This window comes from Acomys russatus, chromosome 9, assembly GCF_903995435.1.
Source record: "Acomys russatus chromosome 9, mAcoRus1.1, whole genome shotgun sequence".
Taxonomy (NCBI): domain Eukaryota; kingdom Metazoa; phylum Chordata; class Mammalia; order Rodentia; family Muridae; genus Acomys; species Acomys russatus.
Genome location: NC_067145.1, coordinates 27,286,587 through 27,304,640, shown reverse-complemented (window position 1 = coordinate 27,304,640; position 18,054 = coordinate 27,286,587). Strand labels below are relative to the sequence as shown.

At 40.3% G+C, this 18,054-nt stretch overlaps 1 protein-coding gene across 1 annotated transcript; it reads left to right on the top strand.

The window, feature by feature from the left end:
• The first annotated feature begins 6,188 nt into the window (after nt 1-6,188).
• Nucleotides 6,189-17,211, top strand: LOC127193806 (zinc finger protein 420-like). Its single transcript, XM_051151043.1, has 4 exons — nt 6,189-6,304; nt 10,254-10,380; nt 12,602-12,697; nt 15,000-17,211. The coding sequence occupies exons 1-4, from the start codon at nt 6,299-6,301 to the stop codon at nt 16,886-16,888; spliced, it is 2,118 nt and encodes a 705-aa protein (XP_051007000.1). The 5' UTR covers nt 6,189-6,298; the 3' UTR covers nt 16,889-17,211.
• The last annotated feature ends 843 nt before the right edge of the window (nt 17,212-18,054 follow it).

Below are 18,054 nucleotides of genomic sequence, written 5' to 3'. Positions count from 1 at the left end.
TGGTGAGAGTAGGGTGCTGAAGTCTCCCACTATTAATGTATGGGATTCAATGTGTGATTTAAGCTTTAGAAATGCTTCTTTTATGAATGTGGGTGTCCTTACTTTTGGGGCATAGATGTTCGGAATTGAAATGTCATCTTGGTATATTTTTTCTTTGATGAGTATAAAGTGTCCTCCATCTCTTTTGATAAGTTTTTCTTGAAAGTCTTTCTTAGATATTAGGATGGATACTCCCACTTTCTTCTTGGGTCTGTTTGCTTGCAAAACCTTTTTTCAGCCTTTCACTCTGATATAATATCTTTTTTTCTCTTTTTATATTTTTTTTATTTAAGTAATTTATTCAGATTACATCTCAATTGTTATCCCCTCATTTGTATCTTCCAGTTTCCCCCTACCTCCCTCTTTCACCCTACTCCCCTCCTCTAGGTCTATGACAAAAGGGGACCTCCTCCCCTACCATGTGATCACAGGCTATCAGGTCTCATCCTGCTAGCCTGCTTATCCTTCCCCTGAGTGCCACCAGGCCTCCCCACCAAGGGGATCATATCTATCTTTATTGCTGAGGTGTGTTTCTTGTGCACAGTAGAATGATGGGTCCTGTTTTCACATCCATTCTGTTAGCCTGTGTCTTTTTATTAGGTAATTGAGACTATTGATGTTGAGTGATATTAGTGGTTGTTACTTTCATTTTGATATTGGTTGTGGTAGTGTGTGTGTGTGTGTGTGTGTGTGTGTGTGTGTGTGTGTGTGTGCTTCCTTTCTTTTGGTTTTGTGAATGTGAAGTTATTTATTCCCTGTGTTTTCCTGTGTAAACTTTGCCTCCTTGGGTTGGAGTTTTCCTTCTAATATCTTCTTTAGGGCTGGATTTGTGGCTAGGTACTGTTTAAACTTGGTTTTGTCATGGAATATCTTGATTTTTCCATCTATGGTGATTGAAAGTTTTGCTGGGTATAGTAGTCTGGGATGACATATGTAGTCTCTTAGTGTCTGCATGACATCTGCTTAGTCCCTTCTGGCTTTTATAGTCTCTGTTGAGAAGGCAGGTGTAATTCTAATAGGTTTGCTTTTTTATGTGACTGGGCCATTTTCTCTTGCAGCTTTTGTTTTGTTTTTTTGTTTTTGTTTTTGTTTTTTGAGACAGGGTTTCTCTATGTAACATCTCTGGCTGTCCTGGAACTTGCTCTGTAGTCCAGGCTGGTCTTGAACTCACAGTGATCTGCCTACCTCTGCCTCTGATGTGCTGGGATTAAAGGCATGTGCCACCACCATCTGGCTCTCTTGCAGCTTTTAATATTGTTTTTTTTTGTTCTGTACATTTAGTTTTGATTATTATATAGCGGGAGGATTTTCTTTTTCAATATATTTGGTGTTCTGTAAGCTTCTTGAAGGTTTATCTCTTTAGGTTGAGGAAGTTTTCTTCTATGATTTTTTTGAAAATATTTTTTGGACCTTGGAGCTGAGAGTCTTCTTTTATTCCAATTATTCTTAGGTTTGGTCTTTTCATAGTATCCTTGATTTCTTGCATGTTTTATGTCAGGGACTTTTTAGTTTTAATATTTTCTTTGACTGATGAATCAATTTCTTCAAGTGTATCTTCCATACCTGAGATTCTCCCAAAACCTTCATTCTGGTGATGCATGTATCTGCAGTTCCTGTCCTCTTCCCTAGGTTTTCCATCTCCAGGATTTCCTCAAATCATGTGTTCTTTATATCTTCTAATGTCACTTTTAGGTCTTGAACAGCTTTATTTATTTCTTTCTCCCACTTGGTTGTATTTTCTTTAAAGGAATTATTAAATTCCCTCATCTGTTTGATTGTATTTTCCTGTATTTGGGTATCTATTGTTTTCATAACCTCAGATTTAAGATCATTTTTTTTTTTTTGTACTTCAGTTGTGTTGGTATCTCCAGGGCTTGCTGTGGTAGAATAGCCAGTTTCAATCAGTGTCTTGTGGCCCTCTGCTTTGTTGCTTGTGTGACCTCTAGTAATCTGATTGTCTCTGGTGACAGAAAGCCCGGTGGTCTCTGATTTCCAGGCAGTTCAGGAATGGGGGGAGAAGGCCCAAGCTAAATGTTGCATGGTCCTGCACAGGCCTCCTCCTGTTGGCAGATGTAGGTCAGAGTCGGAATACTGCTTATCTCTGCTGGCCTTATCCTATTGTTTTAAATTATCTGTATTATCAGTAGGCCCAGCTAGGGATCAATTAAGACACTGACACTTGTTATATTTTAAAATAGGCTTAGATAACCTGAGGCAGGGCAGACATTAATCCTCTAAACTACTTCCCATAGTGGGGCAGCTATGGGATACCTGCCCCAATCCTATGCTATCTGCTTCCGATAACTTCTATCAAGCTACCTCCCATCCATAATACCAAATACTTGATAATGTTTTTCATTTGGGCTGAATTCTCCATCCATGCTGGCCATGTGTTTCTCTTCCATCTAACCCATGGCAGCCTTCTTTCTCCTCTTGGGACCCCCTCTTCATCTTTTCATGGTGGTCTTTCTTCTTTTTCTTCTTCTTCTTCCCAGAATTCCTTATCTTCTTCCTGGGACCCTTAGCCACACGTCTCTCATCTGCCCTGGCCAGGTGGGATGAATTTTTATTAAGTAGCATCAAAATACATCAGCCCATCCCCCAACATTATCCCAGCAACAGGCAGGTTTAGAGTCAGCAGGGAGAGGGCTCTAAGCTGAATGTTGCATGGTCACCCCACTGGCCTCCTCAGGATGGTGGACAATGGGAGTTGGGTCCTGCCTACAGCTCACCTCTCTGCTGTCTGTGTCCCAGGTGGGAAGCATATGTCAGGGAGATAACCAGCAGGCAGGTGGATCTCTGAGTTTGAGGCCAGCCTGGTCTACAGAGTGAGTTCTAGGACAGCAGAGGCTACACAGAGAAACCTGTCTCATAAAAACAAAATGAAACATACATACAAACAAACATTAGTTGGTCAGCAAATGGACACTGGCTTTATAGAACTGGATTCATCCTTGCAGTCATTTGGTAGCCAAGCAGGTGCTGTGCTCCCAGCACGCAGATTTGGTTGGGATCCATCATCTTGGACCTGTGCCCTATATGCTCATATTGTTCAGCTGGTCTCTGAGGAGTACTAGTAGAACCATGGGTTGGGGTTGGGATGCTAACCTGGAGGACTATCTAGGTGCTGCCCTCAGGGAAGTGGGAGGGATCTGAGGTCTTTTTGCTGGAGCAGAGAGCTGCTGGATCTGGGAACCCATGCTCCATATAGGCAGAATGCACCAGGTGTCCGGGGATCTTGCGTGACTCCTGGACCTAGGATACAGCTGTGGAGGGCCTGGAACTATGTCATGTTTTGGGGTCAACTGTTAGGTTATTCACAGGAACTAGTCTCTGGTCTTCTGCCACTCACATACTGTATACCCTGGTGTTGTTAATTTATCAGTAGAGCCTAAAAATGATTATTATTGGATCTATAATTATTATTACAGCAGTATTTTCTAACCCACTAACCATCAATCAAGACACAGACTCTTGTTATATTTTAAAATAGCCTTAGTTAACCTGGGACAGGGCAGACATTAATCCTCTAAACTACTTCCCATAGCGGGGCAGGAATCCCATGCCATCTTCTTCTATTAATTTCTATTAAACTAACTCCATCTATAATCCCATATACTTGCTAATGTTCTTCATCTGGGCCAAATCCTCCATCCATGCCAGCCATGTGCTTCTCTTCCATCTAACTCATGGTGGCCTTCTTTTCTCTCTTCTCCTCAGGTCTCTCTTCTTCCCAAGATTCTCTCTGTCTCCCCACTCCTGGGAACCTTAGCTATGCCTATCTCATTTGTCCTGCCCAGGTGTGAAGGCATTTTATTAATTAGCATCAGAATACATCAGACCAACCCTCAACACCTTGGCTGCCACCATCTTGGAAGTCCCCCTATATATTATTATTAGAAACAACAGAAATAAAATAATCTTCCACAGCAAGTAGAATAATTTAGGATGAGATTCTTGCTTTTTTGAAAAAAAAAAAGAAAAATGTGATGAGGAAATGGTGTGAGCTCTGCATGTGGTATGAATACGGCTGTGCTGTCACTGCAGAAAAAACACCAAGTTTATGAAGGGAATTTTACATTTCCTAGTTAATATTCTTTGGCTATTCATTTTAGTCTCTAGCTGTATGTGCAACATAGCCATTGTCCGTTATAACCAACACTGTGGCTCTCATTTTCTCTCTTCTCCCCACTTGAATTCATCTTACTATAAATTTAAATTTCTGGTATGTACTTTTCATTTCTCTAACAAAAGTAGTTTTGTTTATGTATTCAGGACATTCTTCATTTTTAGTGCTTATTCAGAATTGATCCACAGTATTATGCTATAGAATATGGTTTCAACATCTGTCAATTATATAATCAATACAACTGGCAGACCTAACTCAAGCATCATTTCCATGGTAAGGTCATTTATGATCCTTCAGGCTACTGTGTTGTAGATTTCAAATTATTATAGCTATAAATACGCTGTTGTGATATTGAGTGCTTTCCATAATATTAGATATTAGTATGGCTTCTTTGGAGAAATAATTTCTATGTATTGCCCAATTTTGAACCAGATTATTTCAGTAGTTTTTGTTATGTTCTTTGACTATGCTATCATTTACGTTAACCACGGAGCAATGATGATTATGATGATGATGATGACGGTTTTACAAAAAATTCATCATTGAATTCTGGAACAGATTCAATTAACATACTTCTGTTACACAGCACATAGATTCTGGCTCTTTTCCACTACGTAATCATTAGGGGAAAACTCATTAGTGAAGTCTCTCAAAAAGCTCAAAATTACAGTTTCTCTTCACTCCTCCCTATTCTCCTTCATTTTCTTTTTAGGATCTAGAATCCTACACTGATGCTATTTTCCTGGGTGGTAGTATATGAAAGAACACTACCTTTTAGAACATTCTTTAATATGGAACTTTGCTCAAAGCATATACATTCTGTGTTCTTATTTTCTGATTGTTTCGTTTTTGAGTTGGGTGTCATGTATACCAAACTTGTTTCAGACTTGCTATAGTATAGGCACACTATAGGATAAGTGTACCACAAAGACATGTTTTCAAGAAAACCCCCTATCCCTAAATCCCGAGCGGTGGGAAAGTATATCTGTAACTTGACACATGTTAATGGTTTTCAGGCTTAAGAGATCTGTAACATTTTGAGAGTCACAATTCACCTCCTGAGTCTGTTCTGTGGCCCGGATCAATCAGTTGTGGCTCGATTGCAGTACATTTCCGTCATCTGCATTGACCTGGTGTTCAAGTTGTGCTGGATCCAAGAGACCCCACAAGAGGGTCAGGGAACATACTGGAATCGAACATGCTGAGTCCAGTCTAGTGTGGAGGGAGATCCGGCCAGATAGGTGTCACTTGTCCACTCAGGGTGCATATTCCTCTACCCTCAAAGTGAACTCTCAGGGCAAGGCATAGCATGACAACTCCTTTTTACACAGTATGAAGTAACTTTCCGTAGGGCACAGACTGATCTCAACACTTCAAATCAGATAGCAGAAGCCCTGAACAGGTGTCAGCCTTTAATCCTATCTACTGCCTTTCAACTGCTAAACTCCTAGGTATAATAACATGGAGGCAAGGCAGTGCGATAGCACCAACTTCCCAAATTACAACTTTAAATGAAGCCCAGAGCCTCCATTAAACTGATAAATTCTAACTTTCCCCTCTGATCTCTACTCAACAAGAGATGTCCTTTGTTCTATGGGATGCGCTGGACTGGTGGATAAGCTGCTGCATATTACTGCTTTCCCACTGTGAATGGCTATTATTATTAAAAGACTTGATCTCCCGAAATAGGTCTCTGAGTATCTGTATACAGGTCCTGGGATGAATTTTTAATATTTAAAACATCTGTAGTAACCAAAGTATCCAGGATACCTAATAAACATCGACTCACATCCAAACATCTCATTTTGAGAACTTGAGATTTTAAAGGCAGCAGCCTGGCTCCAGGTGACTGGTCCTCAGGCAGACGTGTCTTCTTTCTGAGCACAGCCTTCAGCAAACAGCGCCCCGCTCCCCGCGCCCCCGCCCCTGCCCCTGCCCCTGCACAAACACTCTCCAGGACTTCCTGAAACTCGCTCGCACAGAGTTGTGGGAAATGTAGTCTCTCCCCTGCGCTATCACAAACAAGGACTTCCGCATTTCTCCTGTGCCTGTGCCTCTCCGTTATCTGGCTGGCTTCTCCAAAGTTGGGCCAGAGTCGGGTCCTGTTGGCGCTCTGGTAGCATCTCCGACATGGAGGTTGGTCCAGCATGTAGCGCAGCCAGAGGGACATTGTGGGATGGACAGGTGCGGGCCTGGGGTTGGTGGGAGGCCAAAGAAGCAGTGTGAGTGAGGTGCTGTGCTGATCTAGGTTGGGCCACTGTGATGCTGCCTAGCGCTGGGGAGAAGGTGGTGGGGGGAGGGAGCTGGGATTGACCACTCTGTTAGGATGCGGCTTGCATGTTCTTTTCTGCATTTCTGGGCCAGGGCAGTTGGCTTGGTAGCCCAGGAGTGCAGAAGGGTGGAAGGTGAAGCGACTGCCCTCCTCCACAGGGTGCATCTGCTGTGAGCCTGTCTCCTTGAGGTGTGGAAGTATGCTTTTACTGGCTGACACCGGCTTGATGGCTGCTGGTCTCGTTAAGTTCTTGGCCTCTCTCTAGAGGAAGTAAAATTTCTGGGCCCTCCTGCGCTTATAACCTTCCAGAATTTTCTGCGAGGGCTATTGGTGTATTGGAATCCTGACACAACCTACTGCCACTTGGGAAGAGATTCTCAACGACTGGGTGATTGTCTAGATCAGATTGGCCTCGGGGATTGCCTTGCTTACTTAACTGATGTGCGAAGACCCAGCCTGCTGTGAGTCTTACCATTCCCCGAGTCTTGGGTTGTGTAACTAGCTGAGCACTGGGAAGTGTGTACGCATTCCTTTTTTCTCCCTTCTTGACTATGGATGTGACTAGCTGCCTTAAGTTGTTATTGTCTTGACTTCTTGGCAGTGATGGACTATAACCTAGAATGCTGAGTTTTGTTTTTGTGGGGGGTGTCGTCTGGGTATTTATTTTATCACAGCAACTGGGAATGAGATTGAAACAGATGACGGTTAACCATAAATTATTGGTTAAGACAGGACCTAATTACTTCTCTAATTCATTTAGGAAGTGGAAGAATTCCACTGAGGATGGGCACAGTATCTGAGCTATAGGAAGGAAATTTGGGGATGCTTATGTATGTGTGTGCTTTAATTTGTAAGTAAATCTCAGCGGTGGTTGAATATTTGTTGCTATTAGTTCTGAAATATTCCATCACAGCTCAATATCATTGATCAAGACACTGAATAAGATAGAAGACACAGAAGTACACCTGTTACTTAATCTACTTAATTTTTGACAAAGCTATCAGAAACATAAATTGGAAAAAAAGCCAGTGTCTTTAACAGCTACTGTGGGGAAAACTGGATTTCACATGTAGAATAGAATAAGAAATATTCCTTTGAATAGACAATTGTGATTATATGAAATTAAATATCTTGACTAGAGTGAGGAGACAGTCTACAGAATGAGAAAAATCTTTGCCAATGACACATCAGACAGGATACTAATATTGAATATATAAAAAGTAATGTAGAAATTAAGCAGTCAAAAACTAAAGATTTGATCAATAAATTGTCCAATAAATAGCCAGTTCTCAAAAGGAAAAATGCAAATGGATGAGAAATACTTGGGAAAAAAAAAAGGTTCAACATGTTAAACATCAGAGAAATGCAGATTAAAACTATTTTAAGATTCTCTCTCACCCCAGTGAGCATGGTTGAACATATGAATGGCAGCAGGTGGTCACAAAGCTGTGTGGGAAAGGGGAGTCCTTTTTCACTGCTGGATGCTATGTTAACGTGTGCAGCCATGGCAGAATTCAGTATGGAAGTTCCTCAAAATGCTGAAAACGGGATAATCACATGACCTAGCTCTACCAGTCTCTCACATACCTGAAGGATTTTAAGACAGCATCCTTGAGAGCTGTTTGCCCATCCCTGCTCCATGTTTGTGGCTGCATTATTTTCACTGACTACTAAGTGAGGCCAGAGGAGAGGTCCACTAACAGGACAAAGGAGATGTGGCTCACATACACAGTGGATGTGTCTATGTAATGTGAAATAATTGGTAATGAACTGGAGGAGAAAGGGAACCAGCTGGAAGGGAGAGGGTTACTCAGGAGGGCTGTGGTGCATGCCAACACATAGGTTTCCCATTGTAGCAAATCAGCCCCTCTATCACATATGCAGAAGAGTGAGCGGCATAAGCTGTGGATTTGTATATGGAAGCAAGAAGTACTTCCTGCTTAACTTTGCTGAGTACCTGAAGCTGCTCAGTTTTAAAAATAAAAGCAAACTATGGAAAATGAACGCATATGATGACGCCGTGATGAAGCCTATTATTTTTGTATGGTGCTCTAAAAAGGAAAAAAAAATCCAATCCAAACCACAAAACATGAAAGGAAACATGTATGTCTCAGGGAAGTGGACATCAGTTCTTTGTGAGCTATGGAGATAAGAATGTGTTGCTAGGGCCAGAATGCCTGGCCTAACTTGAATCTCATGTGTTTCGGTTTCACTCAACACAGCTATCTCTGAGTCTGGGTCTTAGTTACTTTTCTATAGCTGTGATAAGACACTATGACCATGACAGATTGGTGAAGAGAGAGTCTATTCGGAGTTTACGTTTCAGAAGGTTAGAGTCCATGACCATCACAGTAGGGAGTGTGGCAGTAGGCAGGCAGGAATGGTGCTGAGCACTAGCTGACAGATCACATCTTGAGACACAACCACAAAGCAGACAGCCAAACTGACAGACAGACAGACAAAGAGAGACAAAGACAGAGAGGAGAGAGAGAGAGGGGAGAGGGGAGAGAGAGAGAGAGAGAGAGAGAGAGAGAGGAGAGAGAGAGAGAGAGAGAGAGAGAGAGAGAGAGAGAGAGAGAGAGGAGAGAGAGGAGAGAGAGATAGTGCAAGCGCCAGCTCAGGACTAGGTATTCAGGCATAAGAACCTTTAGGGGCCATTCTCAGTCAAACCTCCACATTTCGACATATGGAACACGTCTACTCAGTAACTTATAGCTTTCTGTCCATTAACTGCGCAGTGGGTTCATCAACACAACATGCAGAGAGCATGCGGATTCCATAAAGGTAAACCCTGACCTTGTATCCCCTCAGTTTTACACTCTGTTTTCATAGTTGAATGTTTGGAGTTGTGGATGACATGGTGGGTACTCTGAGATGGTGAGATTTCAATGTTGCTCCAGATCAACACGTGGGATCAGGGCCTCCCCACAGTCATCTTCAGAGTCTGTGTATCCGGGTCTGTGATGTTTCAGTCTAGCCTTAGTTTCACTGTCATCCTGCTTCTTCCCTTGGGACATCCAGGCATTGACATTTACAGATGCTGGACTTGAAGGAGTGAAACTTAGCCTGGTGATTGGGTCAGCAGGATCTTGGTTTGGCAGTGAGTGCTGAGGATGGGGTGGGGTGGAGTGGGATAGGGAGGCATGCCTTCTCCAATACAGCCCCTTCAGTGCTACAGCTCTGTTTATTAGGGGAGGGCGTGTCTGGGCTATATAAACCTTGGAAGAATGGGTAGGGGTTTTCATGGTGTGTCCATCACTGGCTGGGGCTGAGGTGCTGAAAATGCTTCCTTTGCACGGAGAGGAATTCCAGGCATTAGCTGGACATGTCCTTAGGAGGAAACCTGAAACCTGGTCACCAGGCTATGTCACTACCTCAAGGGTGGTGGAGGTAGGGGTCACAAGACTACATGAATCAGGGCACGCAGGCCCAGAAAAGGGAGGGAGTGGTCCTTACTCCTGCTGGTCTCAAGATGAGATTTTTGGGGGTTTGGACTCATCTCAACCTCACTTTTGCTCCAGGCCAGTTCCCCCATCACATAGTTCACAGTACATGAAACACATACTGTTATTCTATTTTTATATTATAAAATATAATATCCACATGGGTTCATTAGGACATATGCCATTCTCTTTCCTTGAAGATGGACAATGTATAAGATACTGTGTAAAAGTATTTCATTCACTATAGTACTCTTCTTTCATCTTGTGTAAAATTTAAAAAGATTTCCAACCACATATTTAGCTATCTATTGATATTAAGGTACACTACTTCCCTAAATTACTATGTGCTGTTTATATCTCTTTATTTCAGGGACTGCTCTCCTTCAGGGATGTGGCCATTGATTTCTCTGCAGAGGAGTGTGAATGCTTGGACCTCGCTCAGTGGAATCTGTACAGGGATGTGATGTTGGAGACTTACAGCCACCTTGTGTTCCTGGGTGAGGATCACTTCCACAGTAAATTCTTAATGCACTGTAAACATGTAGCTTCCTCCATTTGTAGAATAGCTCACGGGAGCTTGTGCTTTCCAACGATAAGCTTCAGACTCTTGTGTTATGACAATTATTTCAGAAGTTTCCATATATACACTCTGTCCACAGACCCATTTCTTCAACTCATGAAATCCCTGGCGTACTTCCTTATTTTTCCTCTGGTCCACTACGTTTAGTTAAGGTTTGGCATCCTGAGAGTGGGTAGGGGATATTTCCTTAAGCATGGCTACTTATCCTTGGGCCAGACCACACAGGCGTGTGTCTCCTTTCCCCTCACAACCATTAACAAGTTTCGGCTCCTGGGGGAGTGCAGTGGCTTTACGAGCCCCTCCCCTGCCTATGATGGGATGCTGACGGACTCTGGTGAAGGTTTTGTACAAAGGATCTTTGCTGCTTTAAATTTATGTGTACAATAGCCACGCGTTGCCTAGAAGAGTTCTCAACAGTACTCGCTCCAGTCCTCCAGCCCTTAGATTTTTTTCCAGCCCCTCTTCCATGATGTTTACTGAGCTGTAGAAGGGTTGTTACAGATGTCCATTTATCCTTAGTCCATTGTAGAGTTGGTTTTATTTAGTTTCATTCTCATACATGTAAATAGCCAATTATTCCCGTACTATTTATGGAGAGTCCTTTTTCAATGTGAGGTTTTGGAATCTTGTCTAATATCAGTGGGCTGTAGTTTGGTGGAGTTATATCTTGGTACACTGGTCTATTTCATCTCTCTGTGTGTCTGTATTTGTGGCAGTGCAAATTGTGTTATTACTATGGCTCTATAGTAGAACTTGAACTCAGGTGTGGTTCCCTTTCCTACAGTGTTCTTTTTGGTCAGTAGTATGTTGGCTACTCAGGCTCTTTTGTGCTTTTATATGAATTTTATGATTAAATTTTTTTCTTTGAAAAAATGGGACTAGAATTTTTATTGGAATTGTGCAGAATATATAGATTGCTTTTAGGAGGATGGTCAATTTTACAACATTATTTCCACCAACCCACAAGCACGAGGAGTCTTTCCATCTTCCAGTATGTTCTTCAGTTTCTTTCTTTTTGTTTTTCCTTCAGTTTCTATTCTTTAATGATTTGAACTTTTCACTGTAGAGGTATTTTATTTTCTGTGTTAGATTTATTCTGAGGTTTCTTGTTTTCCTTTGGGTCAGGGATAGTTTTGGTGGATGGGAATTTCTTTCTCAATATGTTTGTCTTTGGTATATAACAAGATTTTGTTGATATTTCTTTGCTTGTATGCTGCCATTTTGTTGAAAGTGTTTTTCAGCTATACTTGTTTTCTCGTGGAGTCCTTGGAGTCTTATATAGAGAGTCAAATTCTCTGCAAATAGATCTCCCTATTGGGATACTTACGTAATTTCTGCCTTTGAGTCCATTTATGTAGTAAATTTATTGTGTAGTAAATTATTTTATGTAGTGTATTTATTGATTTATGCATGTTGAGCTATCCCTGCATGTCAGGGATGGTGTCCAGATGGTGTTGATGGTCATTGTGCTATGTATTGCAAGTACTGAGAAAGTTTGCACCTCTGTTCACCAGATATAGTGGGCTATCATTGTTTTCCTTTTCTATGCCTTTATTTGGTTTTGACATCAGGATAATATGTACTAATAAAATTAAGGCAATGTGAGATAAATAATTTAAGCAGATCTATAATAAACAATGAAATTGAAGTAATAACTGAAAAAATAAAATCTTACCAACTTCAAAACCCATGTCTGGATGGAGTTACTTCATATTTATACCATATTATAAAGAAGAACTGAGTAATATTCTCAAATTATTACATAAAGTGGAGAAGGGAAGCCTCCCAACTTCTTTTTCAAAGTCAGATTCCTGCTCTTAAGGAACACTTAGCGGGGTTATGGGTGTAGCTGATGAAGTTAATTACAGTCCTTGTTGTTTTGGACTGGAATTTTAGAAGCTGATAGACACCAAGCATGAGAATACATCTTAAAGGAAAGTATATTACTCATCAGCTTTATTTTTTCCTTCTTAAGGTAAAGCTCCACGTATTGAATATACCTATCCGGATATACATTTAAATAAAATTTCCACCATCTTTTGTGCTATTTCCTCTTTCCTTAGAAACACAATAGTGACGTGGGAAGGTTATTCCTAGAGAGCAAATGCAATCACCACCTTTGTCCTCCCTTCTAACAGGTCTTGCTTTCTCTAAGCCATACTTGGTCACATTTCTCGAGCAGAGTAAAGAGCCCGGGAACGTGAAGGGACCAGCAACAGCAGCTGTATACCCAGGTACGTGCGAGTGAATAGATCAGAGCACACCAGTGAGAGGTCCAGAGATGCCACAGAAAGGTAGACATCAAACACTGGGTGGGCTAGAGGCTCTTTTGTGGGGAGTGCTTTAGAATGCTGCATGTATTATCACTCAAAGTAGGACGTTTTCTGACAGATGTTTATTGTCTTTTATTTCCTTAAATCTGTCCTTCCTCTCTAGTGATGTCTGAATGCATTCACAGTAACTATAGTGTGTCCTTTTGCAGGTCAGGGTCGAGATCATTACGGACTTACTGCTTTCTGTGCCTCAGAAACGCACTCACAGTACTAATGACCTGTTTGTCGAGCCTTTCTAGCACAGTGTCACCACAAATAAGTCTCCCCAATTACATTTACAGGCTCAGTAATTAGAAGCATCTCATCAGGCTTCTCTGAACTATTATTATACTATATTTCTGCGATGTTTTCTGCCACACACTGATTGTCAGTGTAGGTATGTGGGCACAGGCAGAAGAGTACTTCTAGTAGCTCACCCATATTCTTTCAGAATTTTTCTGAATTTGCAATTCCGTTTTCTACGTTTTACTGCACAAGCTCCCTCATATCTGTTGGTTATGTCCTTAGATGCAACCTACACAGTGTGATTGAGTGGCAGTTTTTAGTAGTGGCTCTTTAGAACAATGTAGGATAATAAAAGGTTTCCAACCTTGTGACTAGTTCCAATAAAATTGATGCTTTCATTTGGAATCCCTCAGACACAGCTGCCTAAGAACTGATAACAACAGCCCGGAGAGTTGAAGTGGGGGGAAAGTCAGGCCCTCCAGAAACCACAACTTGATTCCTCTGAGGAAGTCTGACAGGCCATGCCGAGTTCACTACTTGACAAGTACATAGAACTAAAGTCTCTGTTGTCCTTCTGTTAGGGTCTCTAAGAAAGTCTTGGGTTGGTCTGATTCCCCATAAAAGACTTTATATTTTGTAAAAATTAACAAACTCAAACGTATCAGTAGTATACAAATTTGTTTTTATCTTTAACAAGTGGTAAAATTATATGCATATTAAAGATTTTCTTTAAATTTTTGTATGGTTATTAGTAAAAAACTTGATGGATAGAACACTATATATATATGATAAATAAATCTTTAAAAAATATTAATTCTATCTATTCATGCTATGTATATTTTTCTTCATTGGTTACTTAATAAGTTTTTTATCCTGAAAAATGAGTATTTCTAGAAGTTAATTATAATTTCATAAACTATTGATAAATATGTTACCTCTACAGACACTTCTATGATTTAAACATAAACTTGAAAATTTTTATTTTCATTTTTATTTTATTTTAAATTATTATTTTTTTATTATGTGTGCAATGTTGTGTCTGTATGTACAACTGCATGCCAGAAGAGGGCACCAAATCTCATTATAGATGGCTATGAGCCACCATGTGGTTTCGGGAATTGAACTCAGGACCTCTGGAAAAATAGCCAGTGCTCTTAACTTCTGAGCCATCTCTCCAGCCCCACTTGAAAATTTTTAAATCATTCAATAGCACTTAGTGTTTTTTTAAAACTGGAGTTAAAAAACATATAACATTAAATTTACTGTCTTAAATATGTGGGGCATTGTTCCATTCAATTTGTAATGTCTCAAATCTTTCAGAAATAGTTTAGCTATCAAAACAAAAAACATATTCATAGGGAAATAAATGTGTATTTTTTGTCCATCTTATCTAGTCACCATTCAAATTCATACTCTCCCAGTTTTCTATTTTAGAATTTTCATATATTTCTAATTAGATATCTATCATATATAACACGTATATTTCATTTAGCATACTTCCCTTAAGGGTTATTCTTGTTGTAAATATTACATATTTCTTAAATATGTGTATGTGCAGGCACGTGTGTGTGTGTGGATGTGTGTGTGTGTGTGTGTGTGTGTGTGTGTGTGTGTGTTTGCTCAGAGCTTCTGGTTCATACGGAGGATGGAAGACATCTTGTAGGATTCAGTTTGCTCCTTCCAACATGTGGATTCCTGGGAATCAGATGTCTTCATCCACAGAGTGATTTTATTGGCTTTAGAGTATTTACTTTAAAATTTTTGAATAATTTTCCATTGCTCACTAGAAGTTTGTGTTGTTTCATATATAACTAACAAAGTGAATACAGTTATGGATTTGTGTGTACTTTACTGTTACATGAGAGTGAATTGCATTTATATCTGTATCTATGGGTATAAGTATCTATATGAAAGATAAGTTTTGTGCTTACAGCTACATGGTTAATCACTTCCTGATCATTCCAACTTTACTCAACAGGAATAAAGCCTTCTAAATTTAAACAGTGTGGCCAAATCTTTCCCTGGAGCTCACTTCTTATTCAACACCATAACACTCATCCTGGTGAAAAACTCTACAAATGTGATGAGTGTGGCAAGGCCTTTAATGTTCGCTCAACACTGTATAAACACCATAGAATCCATACTGGAGAGAAACCCTACAAATGTAAGGAGTGTGGCAAAGCTTTTACTTGTTCTTCCAGCCTTAACCAACACCACAGAATTCACACTGGTGAGAAGCCCTACAAATGTGAGTGTGGCAAAGCTTTTAATAATTCCTCAGCTCTCACTCAGCACCAAAGAATTCACACTGGAGAGAGACCATACAAGTGTGAAGAATGTGGCAAGGCCTTTAATAATTGCTCAGCCCGTACGCGACACCAAAGAATCCATACTGGAGAAAGGCCCTACAGGTGTGCACACTGTGGCAAGACCTTTAATTTTCCCACATCTCTCTCTCAACACCAGAGAATTCATACTGGAGAGAAACCCTACAAATGTGAGGAGTGTGGCAAAGCTTTTAACTGTTCCTCCCATCTTAAACAACACCGAATTATTCATACTGGAAAGAAACCCTACAAATGTAAGGAGTGTGGCAAGGCTTTTAACTGTTCCTCGAGCCTTAACCAACACCACAGAATTCACACCGGTGAGAAGCGCTACATATGTGAGGAGTGTGGCAAAGCCTTTAATAACTGTTCAGCTCTCACTCAACACCAAAGAATTCACAGCGGAGAGAAACCATACAAGTGTGAAGAATGTGGCAAGGCCTTTTATAACTGCTCAGCCCTTTCTCGACACCAAAAAATTCATACCGGAGAAAAGCCCTACAAATGTGCAGATTGTGGCAAGGCTTTTATTTTCCGCTCATCACTTTCTCAGCACCAGAGAATTCATACAGGAGAGAAACCCTACAAGTGCAAAGAGTGTGGCAAGGCGTTTAACTGTTCTTCACACCTTAACCAACATGGGAGGATCCATAGTGGAGAGAAGCCTTATAAATGCGAAGAGTGTGGCCAGACGTTTATCTGTTCTTCGTACCTACATAAGCACCAGAAGATTCATGCTATTGAGAAGCTGTACGAATGCAAAGATTGTGGTAAAACCTTTAGCTGCTCTTCATACCTTAAGTATCATCAGAGATTTCATACTGGGGGCAAATCCTACACGTGCAAAGAATGCAACAAAACCTTTAGGTCGTCGTCTTACCTTAGGAATCATCAGAGATTTCATACTGGAGAGAAGCCCTACACATGCAAAGACTGTGGCAAAGCCTTTGTTAGTTCCTCAAGCCTTCTCGTACACCAAAGAATTCACACTGGCGAGAAACCATACAAATGCAAAGAATGTGGCAAGGCCTTTAGGTGCTCTTCATATTTTAAATATCATCAGAGACTTCATACTGGAGAGAAGCCGTACACATGCAACGAATGTGGGAAAGCCTTTGCTAAATCTTCATGTCTTATTCTACACCAAAGAATTCATACTGGTGAAAAACCCTACAAATGTGCAGAGTGTGGCCAGGCATTTATCTGTTCTTCCTACCTGAGAAAGCACCAGAGAATCCATACTGGTGAGAAACCGTATACGTGTGAAGAGTGTGGCAAAGCTTTTAGTATCTACTCCACCTTCACTCAGCACCAGAGAATTCATACCGGAGAAAAACCTTATAAATGCAAGGAATGTGAAAAAGCATTTAATAATCATTCAGCCCTAATTAAACATCAAAGAATTCACACTGGAGAGAAACCTTATACATGCAAAGAATGTAATAAAGCCTTTAATAATAGCTCAAGCCTTATTCGGCATCAACGAATTCATGCTGGAATTGAGACCTTTGACATTCAAGGAATATGGCAAGGCCTTTAATAATAGTTCACTTCTTAGCTTCAAACCCCATACTAGTGAGAAACAGTGGAAATGGAAAAAAAATGTGACTAATTAATAAATGTTCTATACATACACAATGTAAAACACCATGCATGAAAGAAACCCTACAAGTTCAAATGCGTTGCAAGTTTGTTAATTCTTCTTCATGTCTTTATTGGTAGCAGAAAATTTTGTATTGAGGAGCACTACAAATATAAATAATGTATCAAGGCTTTTAATGAATGCTCACTCCTCATCAATGAATTCAAGCTTCGTAGAAGTCTTATCTGTTCCTTGACTTTGGAAGGAACTCTGTCCAGTATGTGTGATCAAAGTAGTTCTACTGGGAGACATTATGTACACATAAAGAGTATAGCAAAACTCATACCTCAGATTTTAATGGATATGAGAAGTACTGCTGTAGGTGACACATCCAATGAATATGTAGAATACATAGAATAATGCTTATAAATTATGGGACATTATTTGACATGGTAGGAATAACTCATCATAGATATCAGAATAGTGACCACAACTCACCTTAGTAAGGATATGAATTTGTTGGTGAAACCATATTTACTATATGTCTTCATGTTTGGAAATGGAAATTAGCATAACTTTCAGACTGTGTCAAAAGAACAAGATAGTCCTGATTGATTTCAGAGAACATACAGTAGATATAAAATAGAAGTTGTAAGTGAAGCTTACTTTAAATAAACAAATTTGAATGGTTCATGATGTAGTGTTGCTGCTTTTATTGGGTAACATGTTATTTTATCACAGACATTAAAATATTCCATCTTACTAAGGGAGGCAGGTGACAGATTTCAGTTTTCTAATGCTGAGAATTATTTGAATAACTGGTTATCATATCCCAAATGCTAGTGTCTTTCCAATGATTTTGAGGATATTATCCCATATGTTACATATTCACCTCTCCCCTTTTGAGACAGGGTTTCTCTGTATAGCCTTGGCTGTCCTGACCAGGGTAGTCTCGAACTCACAGAGATCCAGTTGCCTCTGCCTCCCAGAGTCTTGGGAGTAAAGGTGCACACTACCACATCTGATGTCTATCCCCCTTTTATGGAAACTAGAAATTACGGACTTTTAGGAGGGCAGTTATGTCTTAGTTTTCTAAATCTTGAATTGTATTACCATTTATCAAA

Bases quoted from the DNA above. Each gene is read 5' to 3' on its own strand.
- LOC127193806 (XM_051151043.1), top strand. The intron at 10,381-12,601 runs GTGAGGATCACT...CCCTTCTAACAG, and splicing joins CAGCCACCTTGTGTTCCTGG to GTCTTGCTTTCTCTAAGCCA. The intron at 12,698-14,999 runs GTACGTGCGAGT...TTTACTCAACAG, and splicing joins AACAGCAGCTGTATACCCAG to GAATAAAGCCTTCTAAATTT.